At 43.6% G+C, this 17693-nt stretch overlaps 1 protein-coding gene across 1 annotated transcript; it reads right to left on the minus strand.

The window, feature by feature from the left end:
* Nucleotides 1–12754: 12754 nt before the first annotated feature.
* Nucleotides 12755–16342, minus strand: corto (centrosomal and chromosomal factor corto). Its single transcript, XM_017154499.3, has one exon. It carries the CDS (start codon nucleotides 15208–15210, stop codon nucleotides 13501–13503), a length of 1710 nt encoding a protein of 569 aa, XP_017009988.2. The 5' UTR covers nucleotides 15211–16342; the 3' UTR covers nucleotides 12755–13500.
* Between the last annotated feature and the right edge of the window lie 1351 nt (nucleotides 16343–17693).

The following is a 17693-nucleotide window of genomic DNA, read 5'->3' on the forward strand; positions in this document are numbered from 1 at the left end:
CTTGGAGTTCGCCTCTGAGTCTGGGCCTGAGTGGATTTCTTTGTATGCCTGGGCACGCCGGCGACAACTGGAAAACTTAATTAAAACAAACGTTTGCGGGTCAAATTAGCATATCAAAAGACCCAGGCCAGCCAAGTCAGTCAAGTCATCCACTCAGTCAGCTCAGCTCAGCACAGTCGGGAAAGGTGGCTCGGACTCTTGATATTTTTACGCCGTTTTGGTTCTTGGGATTTGCATTACATATAGATTTATTTACGCTCGGCATGCGTAATTTGATTGCAGCGGCAGTGGCTGCCTTTTGAGGCTGGGCGGAAACTGCAATTAGTCGTTAGAAAAATGCCATAAATTAGATTAGCAAGCGAAATGCGACGCAACCTTTGCGCCGATTATCGCCCGCTCATACAAAAATATGAGCTTCGGCACATATAAATGTAATCGGGGGTTTGTATAACTGGAGGCGAACAATGAGGCCATAATTTAAGGCATAATGGCCGAAATCCAAAATCCGACTGGGCCTGGACCGCGCCGAGCAATTCAGAAAACGTTTTTGTAATTTAATAAATTATTTATGTACTCGATTCATTTGCCGGCCTGGCCTCAGTTCAACGTATCATTTGTACGATTATATTATATCGTTTTTCTCTCCCTCCCGAGATAATGCAATGCCTAAAAATATTTTTATTTTGTTGTTCATTGGCATTCATTAGAGCTTGATTGTTGTGTGTGCGTACGAGTATAGATTGGATTCATTCATTTCGGAATTAAGTCTAAAATTTGTGTGTTTTCGCAGTTGCCCAAACGAGTTTGAAGGGGCTGCGGGATGGGAAGGGGAATCGGATCCGTTCAAGAACACAAACACAAATACAAACAAAACAAAGCCCCTTTTTTAGTGCCGGGCGTGCTATAAAGGCGAACAATAAACTTGCCACATAAAGCATTCATAATTTAATTATATAGACCCCACAGACACAAAGGGGCTAATTCTTTAGAAAATAGCAGTTTTAATTTGATGTAATAAGTTTCAAAATGGAATACATATCCGAGCCAAAGAAACTTGCGTCTATGCGAGGTGAAACAATGACTTTATGGAGTCGACATTCTTTTGTACGACTGAGCAGCTTTTTAAGGCAGGTTAGTCTGAACAATAGGCTGGTTGTGATGTTAAAATCGCTATATTGAGGTTCGACTACACCTACCTTGTCGACTTAATACTACCATTAAGTGCAATTAGCTGTAATAAAAATCTCCTATCGATTTAAACACCTACATATGCCTAGATCGATAGCCGTGATTAAACAAGGTTCACTTAGTTAAGCTTTATTTGACTATATATATTTTCATGGGCACAGCAGGGATCATTTTGAATTGGCTCTTTTAATTTATACAATTTCTCAACCTGAACTATAAAGACAATTTCTCTTAGAAAAGTATGTTTTTAATATCTTTCGGAATTTTTATATTTTATAATTTATGATAACAACCTGAGATTGTGAAATTCCGAATACAACAAACCGCCATGTCAAATGATCACCTCCCACCCAGCACGCGAATTTGAATGGCAATACGTGACTGGGGACAGATAGTCTATCTGTATCTGGTGTTTCGGAGAACAAATCGCTCTGCAATCGTGTCACAAGGCTTCCCTATCGCGGAATTCTTTCGCACCCCATCTTTGCATGTGGTCAGCGGCTCCATCGCACCCATCAAGTCACGTCAATGACCACGGTAATGTCGATAATAATTCACGTGCCCCTGGCTATCGGCCAGATAAGCTAAATCCAGCTGCGTAGAGCTTTCTTGCAGTGCAGGCAAATATTTGTTTATAAATTCATTCACTCCGCACATTTTTCGCGCACGGAGCCGTGTGACGTGTGTGCTAATGCCAGGTTATTTATTAGTTTTTCGGGCTGCCGAGTGTTGGTCAAACTCATTAGACTGGGCTCCAATATCTCGGGGAGTGCTGATTGAACGTCACGCGATTTTATTAACGCACTTAAGCGATCCCAACTGATCCAGAGACGTGAGGCATTTCGCTGATTTCGTGAAAGTCAGCAAGGGGCGATAAAATTTTACCGAGCAACGTTGTAAATAATTAAGCAAGCGTATTAATTGGCCCAAAATGAAACGAGAAATATTTGCATACCTCTACAGAAATTCCATCAAAAGCGAACTAAGGCGATGCGAAAAACATCGAACTCAATGGTCTGGCGAATGGCGTAATATTTGTTCATTGCAAAATCAATTAACGATTTCGGGCAAATTGATATTAACGAGTTCTCGAAATAACAACTCAAATAAAAAACCCGGGCGAATTGCAGCCGCTTTATGGATACGCAAAACTGGAAAATCACGAGACGGGACGGGATATCGAAAACAGAGCCTGGAGGGAGCCAAGTCACGCAGGTCCATAGCCATAAGCAAATACGAATACGAATTCGAATTCCAGCGAGGCGGAGAAATAATACAAAACAAACGCCGTTAATAATAGCTAAAATGTTTTTAATTAAGTGCAAATGCCAGATTAACGATTACAAGAAAAACACGTTCCATTAAAGCCAACGCCAGCACACACGAATAATGACACATGGCCAGATTTGACACGAAATTGGCTTCAGCTACGAACTGGAACCGGGGACTGGGAACTGGGGTCCAACTTGGAAGTGTGAGTTTTGCATTCGAGCGAAGCGAAACGAACCGCAGTCCGGGAATCGTGACAAGATGATGCTAATCCGATAGCAATCGGAATCGCTCTCCGGATCGAGTTGTAATTGTTGACGCCAAACGAACTTGATTTGATTAACGTTTCTTATTTTTCCATCGCTCCGCTTGCATCGGCAGAAATCGAGATGGGATAGATCTTTCAACTGGAATATCGAGTTATAGAATAGGTGATGATTAGCTGGAATTATATGTGGCAGAGTCTAGTGTACCCATTCAATCAGTTGGGGAATAAACGCGAAAAGGCTAGCATTTGTTCATATTGAGATCAACATTCGAGCCTTCTTTGTAGAAATTTTTATATATAAAAGGCTTATCTGATTAAACTTTCCACAGACCTCCAATGCGACAATACCATAGCACCACCGAAAACCATTGTGACACATAGTTTCTGTGAATTCTTATTAAGACATAAATGCTATACGATATTTATACCCGTTACTCGTAGAGTAAAAGGGTATATTGTATTCGTGCAAAAGTATGTAACAGGTAGAAGGAAGCGTTTCCGACCCCATAAAGTATATATATTCTTGATCAGGATCACTAGCCGAGTCGATCTAGCCATGTCCGTCTGTCCGTCTGTCCGTCTGTCTGTCTGTCTGTCTGTCTGTCTGTCTGTCTGTCTGTCCGTCTGTCCGTATGAACGCTGAGATCTCGGAAACTATAAAAGCTAGAAGATTGGCATTTTGCATGCAGATTCTGGGAGTTCCTACGCAGCGCAAGTTTATTTCAAAAAGGTGCCACGCCCCCTCTAACGCCCACTAGCCCTCTCTATCGCCCACAGTTTTGAAGCTATTATGAAAATAGTAACTGATATGTATTTGTTTCGTCAATACATATCGATTGGCCAAGTAAAAGTTTGCCACGCCCACTCTAACGCCCGCAAAACCCATTTAACGCTTAAACCTGTCTAGCGCCTACATTTCCGCCTTTCATGGCCAGTAGTACCAATATCTTGGGGTAGATGGCTCAATTCAATATACAATAGCGCCATCTATTCAGATGGTTAATTTGAACTTTTTGTCCTTTTTTTCTGTGGTCACACTAATTCACAATATGTTATTGCAAATTTTAAATTATTTGAAAAGGGCGCGCATTTTGTCTCTTTTTGCTCGTATTCGTTTTTCACAAGTGCATTCACCTGCGCTAGAGAGAGACGGAAGATGTGCTAGGCAGAATTGAAAGTTTTAGAAGGCCTCCACGTGGAGTTCCCTGGGTAAAAAACGGGAGCTAATTCCAGCTTCGAAAAACAAAAAAGGAGGCATATTTCTATTAAGTTGTTTAGCTGAGTAACGGGTATCTAATAGTCGAGGCACTCGATTATAGCGTTCTCTCTTGTTTTCCACTAATAATGATCACATACTGGGAATTCTCGCATAGATACCTCGGCTATAAAAAGCAGCAGTCAATGACTGAGGGTTGCCATAAAAATTGTTGACATGAAATTTCTTGGATCTGAATTTATGCGCGGCCATCGAAAATACGTATAAATCATGCTATAATAGCTGTCTTCAATAAATTAAAATCATTAAAAGCGGATTATCAGCTTGAGATGGGAAAGTTTTTGGAAACGGAGCGCGAGAACGCGGGTCTCCAGGCACCCGATATGAGTTCCAGATATCTGGTTCATTTATTTGGGTTAGAAACACACCATCCATACCTGGCCACCATCTGGAGGCTTTTGTCCGGTCAATCAGCAATCAATTCAGTGCTCCCTCGCTCCCTAATTACCGAAATCCGGCGCTGCGGAGCGTTACGCATTCGTATTCGTCAGACCCATCCGCATGAAGGAAATCTTAATTAACGAATAAACAATTAACGCGTATCTCATTATGTTCTGTTTGCTGGCCATCTATCTAACTTCTGTCTGTCTCTCCTCGCCTTTTTTAGTCATTAAGGTGGCTTATTTCCTCAGCCGCCGTCGTTATTACGATTTTCGTTGGTCGGGAAACCATTCATAAATGATTAACGTTGCCAAAGTGCAATTAACATTGCAAACAAGGGCAGAGTCACGAGGAAGAAGAGGTCTGCCCCCGGACCCCACAGATACTTTTACCATTCACCATTTCCCCTCGGCCGCCTTATCGACATGATAGTCGAAAACAACGCAACAAAAACTGAGACTTCATGCGGCCATAAAAGCCATATAATAATAATAATAATACTTGTGCCCACATGGTCCGCTGTCTGTGCGAGTGCGCTTAATTTTATTTCGTTTTCCCATTTTTTTACTATTCGAATTTGGCCATATAAACATTTTTGTGACGCGCGGTAATTACGCTGAAAAACTCATTTGACGGGTCGCCCATTCAGTCGCCGTGTAATAAATCTCTCGATGTGTATAATTTGGTGTGAGTGAGCCTGGCCAACGCACGGAAAATCGTATCTGCTAGATACAACCGATTGCTGGGTGCACTTTTTGTTTTTTACATGGAGAAAAACGGGAGCGAATTTGACATATTGGTATTTTGGTATTTTTAAACAGTAATAAAAAAACACATTTATACCAATTTATATATTGGTAGAAAGTATAACTGTAAACTCAATACAAATATCCTTGTTTTGTATCATTTTGATGAGCTCTTACCTAGACTGTTTTTTCCCGTGTACCCTTCGCACAACAGGCAGCTCAACTCCGGGGATGGGCCGGAGTTTTTGGGATGCGGAGTGGATCGGTTCGTCTCAGTTGGGATCTGCTGGTTTCCAGGTCTCTAAGCTGCCCGCAGGCAGTCGGAAAAAGGGAGAGGGGCCGGCCATTAAGTGGAATGCCTAGCCTGCAATCATTACTCATCTGAAGCTGAGGCTCTAGGGTTTCCTCGCATTCGACTATTGTCAATGGCAAAACAATGAACAGGCGGCCGGCAAACAAATGCAGCGGGGCTAGCGGGGGGCAGATAGTGGATGGCAGATACAGATACGGATATGGCACAGCCAGCAGATACAGATGCAAACTACCAGCGACGGACTACAAACTACACATATGTGAGAAAGTATCTCTAAGTATATGCCACAATTTATGGCTTCCTACACAGACCCACTGTGGCCCCAAAAAAAGCAAATATGTATATGACAAGTCATAAATGCCTCAACCTCATGGACACAGTTACAGCAACAGCAACAGAAACAGAAACAGATACAGATACTTTTGTTGTTGCGGAGGCCATAAAAAGACACAGAAATCGACTGACACATCGCTCAATAAACATAAATTATAATTTATTTAACTTTTGCACTTTGTTTCGTTTAATTCTCAATGCTCGTTTCCAATTCGAATGGGATTCATTTGTTTATTATTTTTGTTTGCTTGCTTTGCTTTCGTCGGACTCATTTTATTCGGCGGAAATTCAATGAAAAATTCAAGGAAAAACATTTTCAGCTGGCTGGCTCATTAAAAGACGCGCCACGCACAACTATTTGAAATATTTTAATTATTTTCCACTCACACATATAAGCGATTTCGTGGGCGTAGCAGGTTATTTCGAATTATTTTTTAAAGCGATTTTAATTGCCTCGCCAGAGACCAATTGACGTCTGTTTTGTGGGGTGGGTATTATTTTCCGGGGGCCGCAACTTGCCCCATCATCTGGGCCCTGATGATTGTGAAAAGCACTTCACTCTAGTGTTGAGTTCGGTCCGCTTCGCTTGAATTATGAGCCCTGGAAATCCACATTTGAAACATGAGCCCCGTGAGTGCTGATAGTGTGGCACAAAAACCCGGAGGGCGGGGAAAAGTCGGGACGAAGGCTGCGGAACAATGACAAATACGTGAGCTGATATTTCATGCAACTGACACAGACAATCTCCGTGGAGGGGAATACCTGGGCGCAGTCCCCTGATCGCAATTTCAAACCCCCTTTGCCAGCAAAACGCATGCGACTTTATTCAAGTTGCTCAAATTAATATTCAATTAATTTGCATTTTTATTGTGTTCGGTTCAGTTGTTCTTTGGGTTTTTTCTTACGCATGCAGCCCAGTAGTATTTATAATTCCTTTATATCCATAATATGCTACAAATTTATTCCGTTTCTACCGCTTTACATCGTTATATATTCGAAATAATTATATTTATGTGTTGTTTTTTTGGGTTTTCCATTTGTTAGGGGCTCTAAATAATTTACATGAAAGTCGTTTGGCTTCAATCGGAACTGAAATGTTAATATCCATTAGAGTTGCTTGTGGGCCTATAAAAATAGCATAATTAATGCAAATGTTCAGCTAGCGTAGTGTGCAAAAAAAACTCGTTAGTCACCTATGTATGTAGTTTGATTTTCATACATTATTCAAAGTACGATGCACAATAATTATGAATAAAACTACTATCACATTGAAATACACATATGTATGATACATGCCCGGGAAACAATAATAATTGCTCATTAAATATCTACACACGCAAAGCGAAAATTGAAACAATTTAGGTTCGATAATAATGCCGTAAAATTGTTCTCTAATTCAACAAATTCCCGACAGCACTTCAGTGGGTCTGATTTGCCTGACTTTCTGAGGTCGTTGGAACGAACATATATCGTTGTCTTGGCAGTTTGGGCAGATTATATCCTATTCTAACCATACTTAGCGGCGATTTAAAAGCAACGAAAATGCTGAGCGGAAAGGGAGGATTTCCAGTGAACTAAGAAATATATAATTGTTAAATGTGTTCACAGTTGAATTAATGATAACTCTTTGCATCGCGCATATATAGATTTTAATCTGGTTAGCTTTTTCACGCTCGATAAGTTCTGTTAAATCAGCGTTCAATTGCTGAAAACTGTTTTCGTTTCACATTCATAGGTAATCCGATTTTTTATTCATATGCAGCTACGGCTAACCAATCCCCTCGCCAAATATCGGATGGATTGCATATTTATTTCGGTACATATTTAATTTGCTGATGGCCTAGATAGTGGTTACGCTGCGGCACAGGCGTACTTGGTAGGTATGCTATATAGATCGTCCATATAAATTTATTTAGCTGGCTAATTTTCGCTTTACTTCGCTGGCTGAATTTGTTTGTTGTAAGTCACAATACGGTTGGCTAATGCAAGTTTATGTACTTAGTGTAATTAAATATAGGTATATATATTTGTATTTGTATTCGAATTCGTATTTGTATTCGTATTCGTGTTTGTATGATGACTACACGTTTGCCATCCATTTGGGTCTGTTCGTGTCTTCGACTGAGACCCAGTTTCGAGCCTAATTACCCAGACATGTCTGAATGGCTTCTTCCTCCGAACTACATCGGCTTCTATATGTACACGTCTTCCCCTAAAACATTTGGCTTGCCATCTTACATATAATTTTAACTTGTTACATTGTTTCTCGAGTTGGTTTTACCTAATAGTTGTTTTTTATGCTTTACTTTTCATGCCTCGTACCCCTAGTCGAATCTAATGTTTGGAAATGAAGACGAATACAGTGCGTTTCGAGTTTAACTTTATTCATGATTTTTGATAACTGGAATAATGTTTAGTTTTATTCCATTTAAGCGGAAAAAAGGGGGGAGGTATAAAATACTTTTCAGATTCCTTAGAAAACAGAATTGATAGGTAATTGAACGGAAGTTTGGTTAGCTTCCCTATAGCCCTGAAACGCACTGTACCGAAGTGGCGCTGCACTTAGGCAGCTGTAAGCGTTAATGCTTTTTAATTGTTTTGTGTGTAAGTGCTTTTCTGTTGTTTATTTTTAGATATTTTTGCGCTAGCTAACTAGTTTTACACGTTGTCATGTTTGTTTGCTGCTTGGCCAAGTCTAAAGTTTGTAGTTCAAGTTGATTTTTTATGTGTTTCGTAGGCCTTTTGAAAGCTCTGTGACCTTCCCTCTCTAATGTCGGCTGTCTCCTTCTACTCTCTTGCCCAATTGAAAGGCGGCTAAGTGATTTGACTTTGGCTCAGCGACGACTTTGTTAAACACTTCTGGGCCAGCCAAAAGTTTTCACAATTACGCAAGGGCCGGGGGACTTAAAGCGGGATCATTCGAGTCTTAAACGCTCAGGCGAGTTCCCACTATTATTAGAAATTAGAAATCAATGACAAATCGCTTTTGACATCATCTCGGTCGCTGACTCAGCGCAATTCAGCTAAAATCTACTAACTAAGCGCGGACGAAAAAAAAATAAATACGAAATTCCCATTTGGTGCGCTTAATTATTTATAGTTTGGTAAGCTGTTTTTGGGCTTGGCATTTGCATATTTCCGCGCACAGCAAATCGCATAATTTTATTTTTCGGCTTATAATCATCCGCACACAGAGAGAAGTGGAGAGAGTGAGGTCAATTAAGTGCCATTAATTTGCCTTTTTAATTAATAATTTATTTTTTAATTTATTTAAAGCCGCTGCTTAAATCCCGCTGTCTATTCCACTCCGCGCTGCGCATTCATGCATATAAATTATGCTAATTAGTTACAGCTACCGCCTGACAATTTAATACATATATTTGCATTCGCTTTTATCTGATCTGTTATATTTTTTAATTAAAGCTTATTAAAACTGTCGCTCGCGGACCTCTCTCCCTGCGTCTTATCATCTGGCGTAAATATATATTTACTTTTATGCTTAATTTATGACTTTAGCAATCACCGAGCTGGGAAACTGGCATAATAATTACCGAAAGCCTAGAAAATATTTAAATGAATTTTCTGTATTTTTTCTCCCCACTTTACGTTTTTTTTTGCCCGCTAAAAATGTTTTAATTATGTCAGAAATGATGTAGCTCGCTTGGCAGCAGATTGAAGTTGACCCAAAAAAAACGAGCAAAACGTAGAGGCAGAAAAAAAACGCGATGACGACAAAACCGGTTGCCTAGGTCTGAAATCGGAGTCCGGGGTCTCCGAAGTATCTGGTGTCTGAAGTCTGGGAGTGGAGGCTCCTCCGCCTCGTAAATATCAGCTTTATGACCAGCCTCAATGCGAGTGTCCTCCGCTGTTTTTTCTTTTGTGGTTGCCACTTAGCCCCCTGCCACGCCCACCGGCCGCCCCCACAGACAATGTTTGGTTAGACAGCTTCCGACGCCGTGTCTCTCTGCCCCGCATTTATTTTATATTTATTTTTTGGCGCTTGACAACTGCCGACGCCGCTTCCACTTGGTTTTGTGTTACTCTTTTTATCCCCATTTTAATGCGCTTTGCGTCATTTCATTTTGAACAGTTTTCGTTACTCTTGTGTGAGCACTCCCGACTGGAATTTAAAAATAACCAACTCTTGCATCTGGGTGTCTCTGTTTTCATGCCTCTTATTTGCATGTTTTCCTCTGCCGTTTCGGTTTTTGTTTCACTTGGCTTTCTGTTTGCGTTGCCGGCCATTATTGGGTTTATTTATCTGCTGATGACTTTTAAATGGCAGCTGTTCTCCACCCGACGGCAAAAAACAACGTCTAAATAAAGTCAATTAGAAGAGAAAACCTTTTGGTTGACCTATCCCGCTCTATAAGGCCAGCATAAAGCTCGGACTAAGCGATTATTTGAATATGGACATTGGCACTCGCAGTCGACAGCGACGAATCAATTGAGTCACAGCGGCCTGTTACTTAAACTTTTTACTCGCTTTCATGAGAATAGTTTTGGAATTTATAATAAATTTATAAATATATTCCAGTTAAAAAGTCGAGTGATTAATTAAAAAGAAACTTTTAAACAATATTCATCGGAAATGGCACTTAAAAACAGATTGTTTGTTTAACCAATTAAAAACCTAAAATGTATATCTCGTAGCCCTGTGAAATCGTAGACTAGGAAACTAAGCGACAGACGGCTATTTACAATCACTACAGACCTTTCCCCATAAGTGAGTAAATCCCAAAAAAACAACAGCCCTCGAACTAACCACTTGATCACTGAGCTCATTTCAGATCGGGCGAAAAGTGTCGAGTAAGCGAAGGCACTCGAGCGACTGGACATTATCTGCGATGCCCACACATGGAACGGCAATCAAATCAGATGTGAATGCGAGTCCCAAGTGCAGCTTAGTAATGCCAGACGAGACGAGACGAGCGGCACCTGCCCAGCGCGGCAACGGGGCGTATGAGTGACGACAATGGCGATGACCTCGCATTCGAAATGGGGCGGCGGGGGCGGCTCGGAGGGGAAGGGGCCATCACTCACCCAGCCGCATGCAAATGGCCCCAGCAGCTGATAGTTGATTGCTCAAACGAAATGAAAACAAACAACCGACGCTGTCAGCTGGAGAAGCGATCTCTAGTATATTTTAATTACACTTGTGTGAATGCCGCCGGCGGCAATTGAAATATTTTTCCGTCCCTAATCTACGACCAATTTAATATGAATTGAATAAATGAATAGATGGCAATCGTATCTTGGAGCACGGAATGGGGGCGGGGGGTGAATCCCGGGGAGACTTCGGCACCATTCAGGAAACGAGCGGTGCCTTGTTTAGATTTGGCGTCCAAACGAGATTGCTTTCTACGGCAAGTGTTGATAGATTGGCTTTATGCTGAGAGCTGAGAGAGATTTCTAGGGTTTCTTGCAAGAAGTTCCCAAGTGGTTGGGGGATTCGGAAATAAAAATGTGGATATTGTGTGGACCAAGACGACAAGAAATTGTGAAACGGATATCATTTTCAGTTCTGTAATTTCCAGTTCCAAGAAAGAAATTAAGGAGTAGTGCTAGTCGTTAAAGAAAGATTGCTGTTTGTTGAAAGGGAAATTAAATTTAAGAAAATAATTTTAAGGAAAGAAACATTTTTAAATGCAAAGTAAGAAGGCTTTCTTTTATGCCTTTTAAGTCTATCATTTTGTAGATCAGCTTGGCTTTTTTCAGACATTTCCCAGACGCCAGCACTGGCCCGACCAATTCCTGCTATGGTTCCGTCGTGCTCCAATTGGGCCTGTCGTCTTTCCTTGTTGATTCATAAGTGGATTCCAGTCAACTTGGACGTAGACTCGGACTTGTTTGGATTTAGGGCAGCCTAAAGCGGTTAGGTTCGTGTCGGATGAGTCAGTTTTGGTCGCCGGATGTCGTTCGTTTAGCTTCCAGTTAAAAACTCTTTTTCGGTTTAATTAATTCGTTGATTGCCGCACTGAATCCTCAACGGGTTTCCCTTGCCTATGCATAAATTAATCAGTTATTTACTTCCTGGAACCAAGCTACTCCCATGAAACCGCCACAAATCGCTACGGCGTGCAATCAATAATGAAAAATACACATTTTCCCGAGGGACCTTGGGGCCGAGCTAAAACAATTTCAGCCGATAACATCTCGCATTTCCTGCCAGCTCAAACTTCCAGCTCTAAACCATTAGATTTCTCTGCGTATTCGCCTCCCAACGACGGCATAATGTGGGTCGTAAACATTGGTTTGTGGGGGAAAATCAGAGAATCGCCATAGACAAAAGCGAATGGATTATACCGTTGAAATGAATGAACTTGGGGTATAGTAGGCGCTGGAAAGTGAATACACAATACAGAAATTCTACTGGTTATATTAATATTAACAAACAAAAAATATATTCAACATTTTAAAACTGGGAGTAAATTGAATTTTCTTTTGTCTTTGAACTAAAAACTCTCAAATTTAAAGAAGAATTTAAAATGGAAAACCAGTATAATATTTGATATGGTAAGGCAACTACTTTCGGTAGAGTCAGTAATCTAAGCTGTCAGGTATTTCAATGCGTTTCTCAGACTTCCCTTTGTGACTAGTCATAAAATCGGACCCAAGAAATTTTTCGGAATTCGATTCAGTTCAAAGGTTTCCGATTAGCGAGGGGCCTCTGTGCGCAGACGTTGCCAGTTGCCAGTTGCCTCAACGCGGAGCCATGTCTTCCATCAATGACAATAATCAATCACGGCTCGCCGCAGATGAAAAAACCAAAAGGCGGAGCCAAATGAGGGGCAAAGCGAGGCTGAAAATCGAATTAAGGCGAACAAAAAGAGGAGCCGCAGATGGGAAGTGTAAGTGTGAAAAGTTGGCCACAAAAGCCGACGGCAAGAGGAACTTTTCCTCGCCGCAGCCAAATCACTTGAACTACGCTTTTCTTGTCTCTACTCGCTCGCTAACTTTAATTGAAAACACAATTTACTTAATTTTTGCATATCTCGCTTCAAATTACGTTGCATAATTTTGAATAATTTTTATTCGTATTTTTTGTGTTGCTTTTTTCTGCTTTACCCTCCTTCTCTTCATCGTTCGGTAATCATTTTTGCTTTTCATATTTTTATATTCTTTCAGTAAATGGTTTGTTATAACATTTTGTTGATTTTTAATTAAATATGCGTATGTGTAATTTTTAGCAATTGTTGTTTGGTTGGATGTTGTTGCCGTTGTTGTTGTTGTTATTGTTGATGTTGTTGGTTTACACAGAGCGGTTGTTGTTGTTGTTGTTTCTTGTTGGTTGTTTAATTTAAATTAAATTAATTACTAAAATTATTTTATAACAAATATCACTACAATAGTTTGCATTTTGTTGTTGTTTGTTTTTGTATCGTTTATCAATTACTACCATTACTAAAAAAGAAAAAAAGATCGCTCGTTTCCTCTTTTTCACCGTCGGACAACAATTTCTCATAGCAGCTAAACAGAATTGAATTTCATCTCTTAATATTTTTTAGAGTTAATTACTTTTGATTCTAAAAGCTTTGAGGGGGTGTGTATATATAGTACTGTTTAGGGGGAGGATCTATTGGTTATTCCTTGAGGCGGCTATTTCATCGACGCGTACTTGGTAGGCGCCTGTCTCATGTGTTGCAAGTTGCCTGTTGCTCCTGTTGCTCCTGTTGCTGCTTCTGCTCCTGATGTTGCCGTTGTCCTTGTTGCTGCCTCTGCCGCATCACACGTTGTAGCAGGAGATCTGGGGCAGGTGCTGGAATGTGGGCGTGGCCGAGACCGCCGTGGCCGCCGAACTGAACGGCACAAAAGAGGTTTGTCCAGCGGCAGCGGCGGCAGCCATGTTGAGCGAAGCGGCCGCAGCATAGGGATGCATCCGCTGGGACCGCAGATACTGGCGGTACTTTCCGCTCAACTTGTCCGTGGCCGTGTTCACCGCTCCCGTCGCCCCTGCACCGCTCACAGCCCCACCCCCGCCTCCGCCCACCGACGCCGAGCCACCGGAGGCCGCTCCGGCGGTGGGCGTGGCCGAGTAGAGGCGCATGGGATTGGTGTCAGGGCCGGCCTGATAATTGCTAGGAACTGTGGCCATCGGCGAGCGGTCCATCAGCATGGACGTCGCGTCCCAGGGCGGAGGAGGCAGGCAGTGTTGCTGTTGCTGCTGTTGTTGTTGCTGTTGCTGCTGCACCTGCGACTGTTGCAGCTTCCCCGAGGCGACCGCCGTCTGGCCGTAGTTGCTGCCGGAGATCATGGCGTCCCGCTTGCCGCCCCCACTGCCCCCCTTGGCCGCGTAGTGGCTGTGGGGGTGCAACATGTGGTGGGGCGTGAGGGCGGTACGTGCGGCCAGGGCGGCAGCAAGCTGATCCCACTGCCCGGCGGCTGCAGCGGCAATCGACTGTGCTTGAACGGCCGCAGCTGCCGCGGCGGCATGGCTCTGACTTTGGCTTTGGCGTTGGCTTTGGTTGCTGCTGGCACGTTGCTGTTGCTGCTGCTGCTGTTGTTGTCGGCGGACATCCAGACTAGACTGTTGTTGAGGATAGTGAGCCTGCTGTGACATTTGCGACATCTGCTGGTGCTGTTGTCGCAATTGCTGTTGCTGTTGCTGGTAGCGCTGTTGTTGCTGCTGCTGCTGAGCCTGCTGCTGCTGCTGTTGCTGCTGCTGGGCGCTGGTGCGAGCTGCTCTTCGGACCACTGCACTACTGCTCGGTGCCGAGGCCACCGCCGATCCACTGCCACCCCCGCCCAAGGCGGCGCCACTGCTCAGCGAACTGCTGCTCACGGCCCGAGCTGTGGCATGCATGTTGTTCACGAACGGACTGCGCCGCTGGGACTCCATTTTGCGGAAGTAGCAGGGGTGGATCATCAGCAGCGGCTCCACCCTTTGGCCCGCCGGCGGCTTCGGCTGGTTGGGCAGCTCGTACTCCACACTGCAGTCCACGTGCAACGGGATGCTGTAGTCCTTTTGGGGCGACGGTGCGGGCGCCGTGTTGTTGCTGCTCCCGTTGTTGTTGCTGCTGCTCGCGGCAGTCTGCTGCTGCTGCTGTTGTTGTTGTTGTTGTCTGCTGTTGGCAACGGCGGCGGCGACCTGCGTTTGGGTCGCCGCCGCGTGGCTGTGGCGCTGCGAGTTGCTGGCGTTGCTGTTGTTGTTGGCGGGCTGATGGAGTTGTTGCTGGCGGTGATGTTGCTGCTGCTGCTGCTGTTGTTGCAACAACTGTTGCTGGTGTGCAGCCACCGCGGCGTGGTACATGTGTTGCTGCTGCTGCTGGTGGTGATGCTGCTGCTGCGCCTGGCCATGTTGCTGCTGCGACTGGCTGTGCTGCTGCTGCTGTTGCTGCTGCTGTTGTTGCTGCTGTTGCTGCAGCGCGGACAGGGCCGACATGCCGTGCGACAGGGACGACATGTCGTAGTTGGCATAACAGGCGGCCATCGTCATTGCTGGTTTTCGGGGGCTCCTTTAGCTTTTGCTCTCGTTTCGGTAACACAGAATTCGCTTTTGGTTGCTTATTTACTTTTCGATTCAGATTTTTAGCATTTTGCGGGCGTTATTTTCGCTTTCTTCACTTTCGAAAAAATTCACTTTTGTGGTTTTATTGGCACTGGTAATCCAAAAAGAGCGGCTAACGGTAAATTGCCGCTGCAGGTAATCCGTGAGTGTGTGAGTGTGAGTGGTGTGTGTGTTGGTTGTTTCTTTTTCTTTATCTGCTTCGTTTTCGATTTTTGTTTTTTGCTTTTGAGATAGGAGGAACCTTAATCCATATGTGTTTTTTGCTTTGCTTTGGAATTCGCTTTAACCCGTATAATATTTAGCTGCTGTTCGCGTGTTTAACTTTGTTTCGTTACGTTTATTGTATATTTATTTAGCGTTTTAATCAGTCTTTGTTTGGTTTTACATAAATGCAGCGAACAGTTGGAGCTGCTGGGTGAGTGTGGGTGAGTTTTGTTTTGGGGTGTGAGTGAACAATCCACGTGTGTTTTTCAGTCTTTTAGCCCGTTTTTCGCTGGCTTAACCGTTGCTTCCTCAGCTGTCTCTGTCCCTCTTTTCATTCGGGTCTGTTCTGCTCTGTTCTTTTCTCGCGGGAGTGAGTTCGCGGAGTAGGAAAACTTGTTAGTTCTAAGAGCAATAGAACTGCCGAACGAACGTCTCGACCACTCCGATGAAAAACGCGATCTGAGGCAAACGAGAAACCGAGTGATGGCTGCTTGCTGCTCTGCCCGGCCGCTGCTGGCGTTTGTGAGCGCGCCTCGGAGAGGGGGCGAGTCTGCTGAATGCGGAGAGGGCCGACTTAATAACGGGAGAGCGCGCACGGAAAACAGCTGTTGGCCAGACGCCTGTGTTTGGGCTTTGTTTTTGTTGCTTGTCTGGGCGAAGAATCGCTCACTTTTGGTATCACAATTGGCCGCAGTTGGGCTTGTTTTTGGTTTTTTCAGACTGCCTGGTCCGATCACTCGCAACGCGACACTAGGTCTTCCGACTCTCTTTAGAACACTTTCTGGTACAGAGCACTCTGTATCTTGTATCTGTATCTTGTCCGCACGATTCGAACTCTTTGAAGCGACTGCGACTGAACTGCAGAGACGACTTGGCCTCTAAGGCCCGCAGTCGCTGCTCTGCCGCCCTTCTGCCGACGCCTACCTGCTGTTCGGCACAGCTGATGTTCCGTGACGTATTCAGCACGCACACACGCGCAGGCTTTCCTGCTGAGAGCCAATTGCATTCAATGGCAGCATATGGCCGCTCTCTTTCCGCGCCCGTGTGTGTGTGCTACACATTCAGCCATGTTACTACACGGCGGCCATCTTTACAACTGTTTGGGCGAGAGCGAGAGCGAGTAGGAGAGAGCGCGAGCGAGAGAGCGAGAGCGCGCATTATTTTGTAATACGACTTTTTTTTGCCGTTTAAGTGCTGCCCTGCTTTAATTTTTTACTGCAAACGCTTTTTGGGAGCAGCTTTATGGGCTCGTAAAAGCAGATGGGGCCTAAAGGGGTTAACAGCGAGTTGAGAGCTAATTGAGTCGCACTAAAACGGGGTATAAAATAAACCTATCAGTGGAACATGATTAGGTGGGGTTCTTTCTATAAAACCAGATGAATGCCTGAAGCATAAAGTTTCAATTAAGCAAACGGAAGAACTGAAAATGTCAACTATCAAACAAAAGCCAAGAGACCTCTGTAATGTATCTTTGAACACACCTAGTTTCTAAATATAACAAAAAAGCCCGAGAACCTCCCCGGTTTTTGAATACGAAAACCTAAACTGCGCACTGAGAGACTTTTCTACTTTTCTGCAGCCAAAAAAAGAATTACAAAACTCAAACAGACAGCGAAATTAAACATTTCTGCACTAAAAAGTGGGCAATTTAAGTCGGGAAAGGGCACTGTCTCTCTCTCGCACACACATTCCGAGAGCGCGAGCGAGAGAGAGAGAGCAAGAGCGGCAGAGGCAGACGGAATTACACACATTGTAATAAATAAGGAAGGTCGTTGCCATAGCAGCAGCCGTTGGCGTCGTTTTTTTCCCCCACTTATTGTTGTTGCTGCCGGAGAGCCATGGCCGCTCTCCCTCTCTTTTGGGGCTCATTCAGCAACTGCTGATAACGAATCAGCTGTTCTGGTATTTGGGGAGGTGTGTCCGTGCGCGAGTGTGTGGGTGAGTGACGACTGTCTGGCTGCCTCTCTTTTATACTATTTTCTTTTTGTTTTTTTTTCCAAGCATATGTTTGTTGCAAATTGCTCTGGTAGTTGTTGTTGCTGTGGGTCTGTAAGTTGCTGCCGTCATTTTGGTAGTTGTTGTTGCTTTATAAGCAGGGAGAGAAAACTCGTTAATGGATTTAAAATCTCAAATTAATATAAAACTCTTATTTTTAATAGAGGTAACAAATGGAGTAAAATCAAATCAAAAGGTTCCATTGATCTGAT

This window comes from Drosophila takahashii, chromosome 3R (assembly GCF_030179915.1).
Source record: "Drosophila takahashii strain IR98-3 E-12201 chromosome 3R, DtakHiC1v2, whole genome shotgun sequence".
NCBI lineage: Eukaryota > Metazoa > Arthropoda > Insecta > Diptera > Drosophilidae > Drosophila > Drosophila takahashii.

What these genes read in the sequence shown, in the direction of transcription:
- corto (XM_017154499.3), bottom strand. Translation starts at nt 15,210, where the DNA reads ATGACGATGGCCGCCTGTTATGCCAACTACGACATGTCGTCCCTGTCG.